This window comes from Lathyrus oleraceus, chromosome 1 (genome assembly GCF_024323335.1).
Source record: "Lathyrus oleraceus cultivar Zhongwan6 chromosome 1, CAAS_Psat_ZW6_1.0, whole genome shotgun sequence".
Classification (NCBI taxonomy): domain Eukaryota; kingdom Viridiplantae; phylum Streptophyta; class Magnoliopsida; order Fabales; family Fabaceae; genus Lathyrus; species Lathyrus oleraceus.
Window position 1 is genome coordinate 200,048,438 of NC_066579.1, and position 12,462 is coordinate 200,060,899.

Here is a 12,462-nt window from a genome sequence, read left to right on the forward strand (position 1 = left end):
ACACCAAATAAAATCTAAGTACTTAAATAATTTTGTCCAATACTCACCCATATAAAAAACTGATTTTTGGTGCTGATGGGGACCACCCGAATTTAGAAGATCCGAAAATCTCACTAGCTACAGACAAAAAGAACCAATTCACTGCTAACAAATTAGCAAGATTCATATCTTGGTCCACACCAAATCTAGGGAAATTCTCCTCTAACAGAATGATTCTTTCCACCCTCCGCCATCTCACGATCCACACATGATTTGAGGACCTCACCCTTCTTCTATAAAAGGGACACATCCCAATCGTTGCAAAAAAGGAGGGGACTCTGGAAGAAGCGCCATTACTCTGCAAAAAAATTCAAAACTGTATAAAGCTCCAAAATTTCTAAGCTTGCTGAGATTTCACACTGAATCTCAACAAGCTTGAGCTAAAAGCCACTACCCTAACAGCAACAGAACAACGATAATCACACAGATAGAAGAACGCGGAGTAGAAGGAGAGGAGTCGAAGCAGCAGACAAGGGAAAAGAAAGACAATATCGAAATTGATTACCTAAGGTATTCATGGTCGTCAGGCCTTCGTCGGAGTTATGATGCTCCTGTGGAATCTCTTCTCATTTGCTTTAAGTACTTCAATATCATGTCCTTTATGTATCTACAACCATTCGACTTTAAAATTTGAGTATCTTTGTTGATTGATTGTTGATATGAAAAATGGGTTAGGAGCTCGGGTATGGTTTTGAAGTTCATATTTGTTAAGTAGAAACTTTTATTTTACTAAAATTAATTTGGGGCTTAGAAACAGGAGGGGATTGCGGTTGTTTTTCATTTTGCAAGATTCCGGTTTTTGTGAATGTATTGTTTGTAATTTTGGTTGACCGAGGAAGAACACCGAAAGGTGTTCATTGTTTTTCCACTTCTGGATATTTGGTTGGTTAGACAATATGTGTATGTGTTCCAAATGAAAGGAGAAAGAGTTCCTTAAGAATGCACTACAACAAACAAGACCTTAGACAGCGCTTTTTTTAGCCTTAGACAGCGCTTTTTTTAGCCTTAGACAGCGCTTTAAAGCGCTGTCTAAACCTCCGCTGCTAAAGGTTTAGACAGCGCTTTTTTAAATCTTAAAAGCGCTGTCTAAGCCCCCCCCCCCCCTTAGACAGCGCTTTGGCCAAAAGCGCTTTCTAAGACCCTCCTATTTTATTTTTTTTAGGTATACCTTAGACAGCGCTTTTCAAAAAGCGCTGTCTAAGCCCCCCCCCTTAGACAGCGCTTTTGCCTAAAACGCTTTCTAATCCCCCCCTTAGACAGCGCTTTTTACAAAAGCGCTGTCTAAGGTATACGAAATTTTTTGAAGCTTTTGTTTTAAACCACATTTTTTCCAGGTTTATAAACCAGAATTTCTACCTGTTTTCAACCAGATTGTAATGACAGAAAGTACAACCAATCCACCTGTAATTAATATTATAACTTTGTTAAATTGTAATGAAAATTAGTATCATGAATCATGTCATAACTTCCCACAAATGTATTGAAAATTTGAAAAAATAATACCTTCTGGTGATAAAAGAAAACTCTGAAAACCACTGCCCACATATCAGCTGTTAGAAGAGAAAGATTAAACATTGTTGATCCACTCAACTGCATGGGAAAAAGTTACACTCAGTTGTAATATTCAAAACAGAATTGCCACATTGTCACAACTGAGACGTCCGACTTAAGTTTTTGAAGGCTCTGTGTAAATTAACCACGATTCAATCATGACAAAATAATTAGAACGCTAATTAGTCATAGTTTAACCTGATAAATCTATTATGAGACCCTATTTAGCCACGATTTATCTGTAAAAGTTCTACGACAATATGTGTTGTAGTCCATCTTACACACCCTCAAGGCTCAAAGAACGACCCTCTGTCACAAACATGTTCATGAGAAGGAAACTAACCTTAAGAACAAAAGGAGCAAGTGAGTAAAACACGAAGCTTGACACACCATAGCCAGCAAAAGCAAGTACCTGTTAAGGAATTCAGATATATCTAGTATAAACATTCAACTATGCAAACATGAATTTTCAATGTTTTGTATTATACCTAAAATGATTTGAGAAACGGCCACTTACAATATCTGCAGACCATTTGATTGATTCCAAAGTCTTCAATTCTAAAACAGATCTATCAAATAATGAAGTTAAGAAACTAAACCAAATTATAAGACAAAAAAATCAATTTAAATTTGTAGTATTAGGTTTCCATTGAAAAACCAAATTAGAACAATATGATGGATACACTTCAACGGCGGTAACTAGAAATCCATAAACACCGATCATTGCAACTACTTCAACACGATCTTTTTTCTTAACACAAAACTCCTGCATTTTATAAGATCATGAATATCAAGTTAGATTACGTTACGTACGTGATTTTTATACTAACTAGCGTGCAGATAGTCATGCAGACGGACAGACAGACGTGTCTATACCTCACCAACATTGCTTATTGCGTAGAAAACTGTCCCTACAATAACAAGAACATCACCCAAGATAATTTTTGATCCACCTGAAAATTTTGAATTTGGAATCAAATTAATTGATTGGTTGAAATTTTCTATCAAAATAAGTTGAATAAATGAATGTGACTAACCTCCATCACCACCATCCCATGTGTCAGAAAGTAAGACTAAAGAGAGACCAAGCACACACAATGTTCCACCAAATAACTGCCATAGTGAATATCTTGTGCCAAGGAAGATCCATGTGAGTAGAATCACCCAAGGCACTGTCCAACAGTCCAATAATGTTACACTTGTAATTGAACTGTATTGATATGCTTTGATAACTGCATACAAAATCATAACTCAGAATTCAACTTAAATACAAGAAATGATTCATAGATGGAACAACACTGCTTAGTACTTACCCAAGTAACACCCTTGAGCATCAGCAAAACCTAATAATAAATACCAATACCAAGAAACCTGCACAAAATATAAGGACACATGCATTGCGCAAGATCTCAAAAATTCTAATAATTTAAATTCATTAAGCAATGATATCTATAATGCACCAACATCTCTTAAAAAAAAGTATCAAGTGTTCAACACATGTTAATATGTAACACATACACGACACTAACATAATATTATAATTGATTTCGACATATCAGTGTCTGTACTGTATCTATGTATCTATACACCTCCAAAACTAAACTTTCTGCAGAACACACAGACCCAGAAATACAAACCAGAATGACATAATCAATCAAAAGACAACAGCCTGACATCATCGTAACAGCTGAAACCATAGGGGAAGCATTTGACTACAACTTAGCAACATTAACTAAAATACAACATTGCAGACTTGAAGAGATTATTATCCAAATCATTAGTTGAGCTTATTGGTTATTCAAAAGCCTAAGTATTGCTCCCCTGTTATCCCAAGTTCACATAACGTAATAGAAAAAATATATTTCCTTCATGATTTACACAAACAATAAAGTAGTTGTGATTCAGATTTCATGCATCTCTATATGTTAAACAATAAACCCTAAAGTTGAGTCAACAAGCCCAACTGTGACTCCCACAACACCAATTACTAGAAATCTTAAACCCTAAAAAATCAAAAATTCAAAGTAACATAGTTTCAATTTATGATGTGATTCCAACAATCATTAGTGAGAAAAATACAATAAAAAATTAAACCCTAGCAAGAAAGCAGTCAAGAGAGATGAGAAAAGGGTACAACAGAGGAGCCAAGAGTAAGTTACCGGTGCGAGCTTCGATAACCCCCGTTCATGAGTGACCGTCATGTTCTTTGTTAACCTTCGTTCTCGAGTGACCAGTGTGAAAAAGCTTACATAGGATATACAATCGGTAAGGACAAAGCTTACATGAGTGACCGTCATGTTCTCGTTCGCTGTTAGGGTTCGCTGGAGGGGTTTAATCGCAGGAGGGAAAACAAAAAGAACTGAGAACGAAAATAGAAGTCTGAAATTTAATTTTAATTAGACCTTAGACAGCGCTTTTGTGGAAAGCGCTTTCTAAGATAAGCCTTAGACAGCGCTTTCCAAAAGCGCTTTCTAAACCCCCACCTTAGACAGCGCTTTTGGTTTTAATTTTTTTTTTAATTGAAAGACTTTAAACAGCGCTTTCTCAAAAGCGCTGACTAAGGTCTATATTTAAAAGCGCTTTCTAAAAGCGCTGTCTAAGGGGGGGTCTTAGACAGCGCTTTCTAAAAGCGCTGTCTAAGACCCCCCCTTAGACAGCGCTTTCATTATTTTTTTAGAACATTTTCCGTGTTTTATTTTTATTTTAACCTTAGACAGCGCTTTCTTTTAAAAGCGCTGTCTAAGATGCGCTGTTAAAAAACCTTTTTGGCGTAGTGATGCGTGTGACCGTCTGAATGGAAGAAGAGAGAAGTTTTTATATATATATTTATGTGGATGATTGAAACGAGGGTAGTGAAGAGATTCAAAATCTGGAATTAATTTCTATTTAATGTCATTATTGATTGGACCCTTTTTGTTAAATTGCATTAAAAGCATTGCCAGCTATTGATATTCCCCATGATTATGTGGATTCCCTATTTAAACCCACTATTGCATGGCTGCCACGTGTTCTTGCTGAAGGAGAGAGGTTGAGGCTAGTCGCCTCCCTCCCATTCGTCCGTTATATCCCAGCTAGGTTTTTTTTCTCACTAGTTGGATTGGATTTGGTCATTAAGCCCAATCCGATGGGCAGATATAGCTCTGTTGGGCCTTATGGGCCCTTTAGGCTTGCTGTTCTAGACGACAACCCTTTTCTTTTGGCTCACCCCTCACGTTTGTCTTGTTAAAATAATTCACTTAGCTCCTTTTTCTTTATTTGTTATTTTATTTAGATATATTATAATTACCATTAATAGTAGAAGTTTTGTAGCACGAATTTGATCTTTTTTTAATTCTTTTTATTTATTTCGTTTGAATATTATTATTAATTAAATAGGAGGTTAATTATTAATGTAAGTGATTAATTCATTTTTTAAAAAATGAATCCAATATTGGCCCAAATATTCCCGTTTAAGACCCAATTAATTCTCACAAATTCGAACCTAAATCCTTTTAATCAATATACTCCTCAAAATTTTTAATTCTAAACTTGGGATGAAAAAGAGTATAGGAGGCATTCGCTTCACTATCTCTCAAGTATTCGAATGATTGACGCTCACCATATTGCTCGAATTCTTGTCGTCCGATCAAAACTTTTTAATTCTAAACTGTGGATGAAAAAGAGTATAGGATGCATTCGCATCACTATCTCTCGAGTATTCGAATGATTGGCGCTCGCCATATTGCTCAAATTCTTGTCGTCCGATTAAAACACTCTAAATAAATTGGATAAAGGAATGTGTGGCACTCGCCTCATTGTTCCTTGAATAAGCAAGTGGGAGGCGCTCGCCTCACTACCGCGCATATTCGATTTCCGCAAACAACTTTCGTTACTAATCTGAATGAAAAAGGGAATAAGAGGCATTCGCCTTATTATTCCTCGAATAATTTTATGATTGGTGTGCACCATATTTCTCAATATTTTGTCGTTCTTCTAAAAGATACCAAACACATTAAACTTAATTCCTCGCCCCGTGCGATTGATGACTTAACTCTTTTCAGAAAGAACATTGCTTAATCCTTTCTAGTGCGTACACAAACTAGCGCTTAAGTCTCCACCGCGAGCATGCATGCCAATGATTAACTGCTAGGATGCGATCTAAGCACTTGTTCATTAAAACACATTCAACCAATCAAACCTCTTTTCACGCCCTCGTGCGATCAAAACTCTTTTCAAAAAGAAGACTGTTCAATCCTTTCTAACGCGCATAACAAACTAGTGCTTAAGCCTCCACCGAGAGTAGACAAGCCAACGTTTAGCCTTTAGAACATGATCTAAACAATTGTTCATTAAAAGACACCAACAAACCGTAGTTCCCCAAACTACAAATGCTCTTATTTCCTTATTGCACTATAAGGATATGTAGGCAGGAGATTGCTAGATCTTCGCAAGCACACTAATAAAAAACCCCCATTTCCCCCTTATGAGGTTTCCATCCATTTCTGTTTTCAATCCTTTATTCAGTTGAAGAAAACAAACAAAATTAGCTAACATTCAAATTGCAAATTTAACTAAAAGGTTCCCGTTGAGTACAACGAACGTGAGGGTGCTAATAGCTTCCCCTTGCATAATCGACTTCCGAACCCGAATATGGTTGCGACGACCATTATTCTATTTTAAATAGTTTTATCGATATTTTCCTATTCCTTCTTTGGAATAAATAAAGTTCGGTGGCGACTTTGTTTGAATTATTTTTCCGCGACCATTGCGAGGGATCGTATTATTTGAGATGCTACAGTTTCGACAGTGTTTGTAGGGCCAATTATGACATCGTGTCAGCCATAAACGCCGACATCAACAACCATGGGAACTATTGGGCAACATATTGTAAGAACAAAAATTGTTCTACAACAGATTCCAGGATTTTGATGATAACAAAGGATGAAACCAAAAATGGCACTCTAATGAAATTTCTCTAAGTGTGTAGGACTCTGAACAAAAACAAAGAAATCTGATCGCTTTATCAGATACAGAATCGAATCAGATACAAAGTATCAGAAGATCAGAAGCGCCTGAAGAAGAAGCGCGCTCTAGAAGTTCTGACTCTGAGCAACAACATAGCAGAATATCAGAAGCTCTAAACCGCCTCTGGAATCAACGCTAATGACCCAAAAGATCAGGACTATCAGAAGCTCTGATGTAACTTCAACACAATCTCAGATTAACAGAGTTAACGCAGATTCTGACGAAGGATCTCCTAATCCAAAAAGAGTAACGGAAACTACAACTTCAAATGGAAAGAAAGTATATTTGGAAGGAAGTTATTCAGGGAGACAAATTTGTTATGGCAAGAAACACAGAAGTAATGGCATTAAACTCTCATCAAAGTCAAATATTCTGCCATCAATACAACGGTCCCTTCACCACTATATAAAGGACGGCTAACTTCATTGAGAGACACACCTGAATACACAGAAAAACTCTACTCTCTCTCTTAGTCTTTCACGAGCTGTTGCTCATACGTGAAACCATCTTGCTTGCTCTAATTGCTGTAATATTTGCTTTATCTTAGAAGCACCTTAGATTACAAATTTTCTTTTGCTAAATTGATTTTGTTCCTCAAGTGACTCTGCGTAGTCTGTATACTTGGGAGGACTAAGATCTCTCTCTCTTAGACGTTGGTTGTAATAATCTTTCAAGATTAGTGGATTAAGTCCTTTTTGAAGGCGAAATCACCTTGGCCGGGTGGACTGGAGTAGCTTTGTTTTATAAGCGAACCAGTATAAAATCCTTTGTGTTCTTATTACTGCAAAAGCGCTTATTTTCCAAAACAATTCAAACCCCCTTTCTTGTTTTTCTCACCTTCAATTGGTATCAGAGCTTCGGCTCTGTTATTGATTTTCTAATCAAACACTTAACCGTGTAGAGAGATCCAGAACGAGAAAAACTATGGCCCACACAAATGAAAGAGACAATTACAATGCTAAGCCTCATGTCTTTTATGGAGAGAAATTTGATTACTGGAAAGATAGAATTGAAAGTTTCTTTCTAGGCTATGATGCTGATCTCTGGGACATTATCACAGATGGATACAAACCTCCTGTAACAGATGCTGGAGTTGAAGTTCCCAGAAGTAAGATGTCAGATGATCAGAAGCGCGAATTCAAGAATCATCACAAGGCCAGAAGGATACTTCTCAATGCCATATCTTATAATGAGTATGAAAAGATCACCAACAGGGAAACAACTAAAGACATACTCGACTCTCTGAGGATGACTCATGAAGGAAACTCTCAGGTCAAAGAAACAAAGGCTCTGGCTCTAATCCAGAAATATGAAGCCTTCAAAATGGAGGATGACGAAGCCATAAAGGTAATGTTCTCTAGATTCCAAACTCTTACTGCAGGTCTCAAAGTACTAGACAAAGGATACACAACTGCAGACCATGTCAAAAAGATAGTCAGAAGCCTGCCAAAGAAGTGGAGACCCATGGTCACTGCATTAAAGCTTTCAAAGGATCTGAACAACATCAGTCTTGAAGAGCTTGTCAGTTCACTCAGAATTCATGAGATAGAACTGGAGGAAGATGAGCCTCAGAAGAAGAACAAGTCTGTAGCATTAAAGTCCAGATCTGAAAAGCGCAAGTCTGAAAGGAACAAAGCCTTCCAGGCCGAAACAGAAGATGCTGATGACTCTGAACAGGAAGATTCTGATGATGAAGAAGAATTGTCCCTCCTGACCAGAAGAGTTAAACAACTCTGGAAAAAGAGGAACAACAACTTCAGGAGACCAAGACCCAGAGGGGATCGATCAGAATCAACCTCTAAAGGTAAAACTAACAAAGATGTTACTTGTTATGAATGTAAAGAAATAGGTCACTACCGGAATGAATGTCCCAAGTTAAAGAAAGACAGCTCCAGAAAAGAGAGCTTCAAGAAAAATTCCCTCAGAACCAAGAAAGGATTGATGGCTACCTGGGATGATAGAGAATCTGACTCTGATGAACAGGCTAATTTGGCGTTCATGGCTACCACATCCAGAAACATTTCTGATGAAGAATCTGAATCAGAAGAGGTATTTTCTGAACTCTCTCGATCTGACCTAGAATCATGTTTGTCTGAAACTCTTAGCTCATATCAGAAACTAAAACAAAAATTTAAAGCAATAAAAGGCTGTCTTGAAGAAAAATTTGAAGAATGTGGCAAACTTGAGACAACAATTCTAGAACTAAAAGATGAAAACAAAGTTTTGACATCACTAAGAGATGCAGCAAAGAAAAATTGTTTAAAACTGGAAGAAGCGTTATCTCAAGCTCCACAGACTTCAAACACGATAATTTATAAATACGAAAAAGCCTTTCAAAAGTTTCTGAAAAATGGGATAGGAAGGAGTGTAATGGCATCCATGATCTATGGAGTCAGTCAGAACAATAGAAAAGGAATTGGGTATGATCCTAAGGAAGATAAAACTTCTACTAGTGACCAACCTAAATCTCCATTTTCATATCACTACACACACACTCAAGAGCAAAAATTTGATAATGCTAGAAAACCCAAAGTGATAAGAAACTCTGGGAAAACAAATCATAAAGGACCCAAGAGACTATGGGTACCAAAAGATAAGATTGTTTATGTTGCAGATATCTTATGCAGCAAAGTTCAAACACCAGTCATGGTACCTGGACTCTGGATGCTCGCGACACATGACGGGAAGAAAGTCTATGTTCCAAAGCCTGGAACTTAAAGACGCTGGATTCGTAGGCTTCGGAGGAGATCAGAAAGGAAGGATCAGAGGCTCCGGAACTATTGGTAATGGTACTCTTCCCTCTATATCTGATGTCCTTTACGTAGAAGGATTAATGCATAACCTGTTATCCATAAGTCAATTAAGTGATAACGGTTATGATGTAATCTTTAATCAAAAAACATGTAAAGCCATAAATCAAAACAATGGTTCTGTCCTATTCACAGGCAAGAGGAAAAACAATATTTATAAAATAAATCTTTCTGATTTGAAAGAATAAAATGTGAAGTGTCTGATGTCCGTTCACGAAGAGCAATGGGTATGGCATAGACGCTTGGGCCACATTAGCATGAGGAAATTATCTCAGCTAAATAAACTCGAGTTAGTCAGAGGTCTACCCAAACTGAAGTTCTCTTCAGATGCTCTCTGTGAAGCATGTCAGAAAGGAAAATTTTCAAAAACATCTTTCAAAAAGAAAACTATTGTTTCTACCTCTAAACTTCTGGAACTTCTTCACATTGATTTATTTGGTCCTGTGAAAACAACATCAGTCAATGGAAAGAAGTATGGACTAGTCATTGTTGATGATTTCAGTCGCTGGACATGGGTGAAATTCCTAAAGCACAAGAGTGAGTCTCACTCTGTATTCACTAGTTTCTGTTCCAAAGTGCAAAAAGAATTTGACTCTAAAATTTTCAGAGTCAGAAGTGATCATGGTGGGGAATTTGAAAACAAATTTTTTGAGGAATTATTTGACTCTAATGGAATATCCCATGATTTCTCCTGCCCTAGAACTCCACAACAAAATAGAGTTGTAGAAAGGAAGAATAGGACACTCCAAGAGATGGCCAAAACCATGATCAATGAAACAAATGTAGCTAAGCACTTTTGGGCCGAAGCTGTAAATACAGCGTGTTACATTCAGAATAGAATCTCCATAAGACCTATTCTGGAAAAGACTCCCTATGAACTGTGTAAAGGAAGAAAACCAAACATTTCATATTTTCATCCTTTTGGATGTTCCTGCTTTATTTTAAACACTAAAGAACATCTGAACAAGTTTAAGTCCAAAGCACAGAAAGGTATTATGTTAGGATACTCATAATGCTCTAAAGGCTACAGAGTATTCAATACAGAAACTAAAATTGTGGAAGAATCAATTCATGTCAGATTTGACGATAAGCTTGAACCTGAAAAGTCAAAGCTAGTTGAAAATTTTGCAGATTTGGAAATCACTCTTGCAGAATCTGACAAAGCTCCAGAAGAAACTGCCATTCAAACTCCTGAAGAAATTAACTCCCCATTAATCCCAAAGAAAGCTAAAAGTCGCCTCAACATATCTGAAGAGTTGATTCTGGGTAACAAGAACGAACCTGTCAGAACCAGGTCTACCTTCAAGACCTCTGAAGAAACTCCTCTGGGACTAGTATCTCTGATTGAGCTTACGTCCTATGATGAGGCACTCCAAGATAACGATTGGGTTCTAGCCATGCAAGAAGAACTAGATCAATTCACAAAGAACGATGTCTGGGATCTTGTTCCTAAACCCAGAGGCACTCACATTATCGGAACCAGATGGGTATTCAGAAACAAGCTGAATGAGAAAGGAGAAGTCGTCAGAAACAAAGCTCGACTGGTGGCTCAAGGTTACAGTCAACAAGAAGGTATTGACTACAATGAAACCTTTTCTCCAGTCTCCAGGTTAGAATCTATTCGTCTTCTTGTATCATTCGCTATAAATCATTCTATCAAACTGTATCAAATGGATGTCAAGAGCGCATTCCTTAATGGTTATATATCAGAAGAAGTGTATGTCAACCAACCTCCAGGTTTTGAAAATCTAAATTATCCAGAACATGTTTTTAAACTTAAAAAATCCTTATATGGACTTAAACAAGCTCCCAGAGCTTGGTATGAACGATTAAGTAATTTTCTTATGGAACATAATTTTATCAGAGGGAAAGTTGACTCCACACTCTTCTGTAAAAACCTTAACAATAATCTCATGATATGCCAGATATACGTTGATGATATCATTTTTGGTTCAGCTAACGCCTCTATTTGTCAATAATTCTCTGAGTTAATGCAGGCAGAATTTGAAATGAGCTTAATGCAAGAACTAAAGTTCTTTCTAGGAATTCAAATTAACTAAACTTCAGAAGTTACGTACGTTCATCAAAGCAAATACATAAAAGACGTTCTGAAGAAATTTGATATGGCTGAATGCAACTCTGCAAAGACTCCCATGCATCCAACATGCATTCTTGAAAAGGAAGAAGTCAGCAAAAAGGTTTGTCAGAAGCTCTATCGTGGTATGATAGGCTCCCTTCTCTATCTGACTGCTACTCGACCTGATATTCTCTTTAGTGTTTGTCTCTGTGCCAGATTTCAATCAGATCCTAGAGAAACTCACTTAACAGCAGTTAAGAGAATTCTCAAATATCTGAAAGGAACTCCTAACCTAGGCCTGATGTATGAGAAAACATCAGAGTATAGACTTTCTGGTTATTGTGATGCAAATTACGCAGGAGATAGATTGGAACGAAAAAGCACATCTGGAAATTGTCAGCTCTTGTGAAACAATCTGATATCCTGGGCCAGTAAAAGACAATCAACTATCGCACTATCCACGACAGAAGCAGAATACATCTCAGCATCTCTGTGCACCACTCAGATGCTCTGGATAAAGAATCAGTTAGAAGATCTGCAAATCTTCGAGAGTAACATTCCTATCTTTTGTGATAATACTGCTGCCATTTGTTTAAGTAAAAATCCCATTTTGCACTCCAGAGCTAAGCACATTGAAATAAAACATCATTTTATCAGAGACTATGTTCAGAAAGGGATAGTAACATTGAAGTTCATTGATACAGATCATCAATGGGCAGATATCTTTACTAAACCCTTAGCTGAAGATAGATTCCTCTTTATCTTAGAAAATCTGAACATTCAAAACTGCCCTGAATAAAATGTGCCTCTGAGGTTGTTAAATGAGACTCTGACATAAACAAATGGATTCTGCCTCTGACTCTGATACTTTTACCCAGTTAGAAGTTATCTGAGTTGGAAATCTCCAGGAACCAATCCTTTGGTATTCCTGAAGATCAGATAAATCAAAACACATGGAGTGTCTTGCGTCTGACCTTGGAA

General features: G+C 37.1%; 1 protein-coding gene across 1 annotated transcript; it reads right to left on the bottom strand.

Moving 5' to 3' along the window:
• Positions 1-1,401: 1,401 nt before the first annotated feature.
• On the bottom strand, positions 1,402-3,287 carry LOC127099495 (uncharacterized). Its single transcript, XM_051037391.1, has 9 exons — positions 3,159-3,287; positions 2,904-2,961; positions 2,628-2,822; positions 2,467-2,543; positions 2,274-2,356; positions 2,108-2,159; positions 1,934-2,002; positions 1,543-1,629; positions 1,402-1,440 (listed from the first exon to the last, which is right to left on the bottom strand). The coding sequence occupies exons 1-9, from the start codon at positions 3,285-3,287 to the stop codon at positions 1,402-1,404; spliced, it is 789 nt and encodes a 262-aa protein (XP_050893348.1).
• Between the last annotated feature and the right edge of the window lie 9,175 nt (positions 3,288-12,462).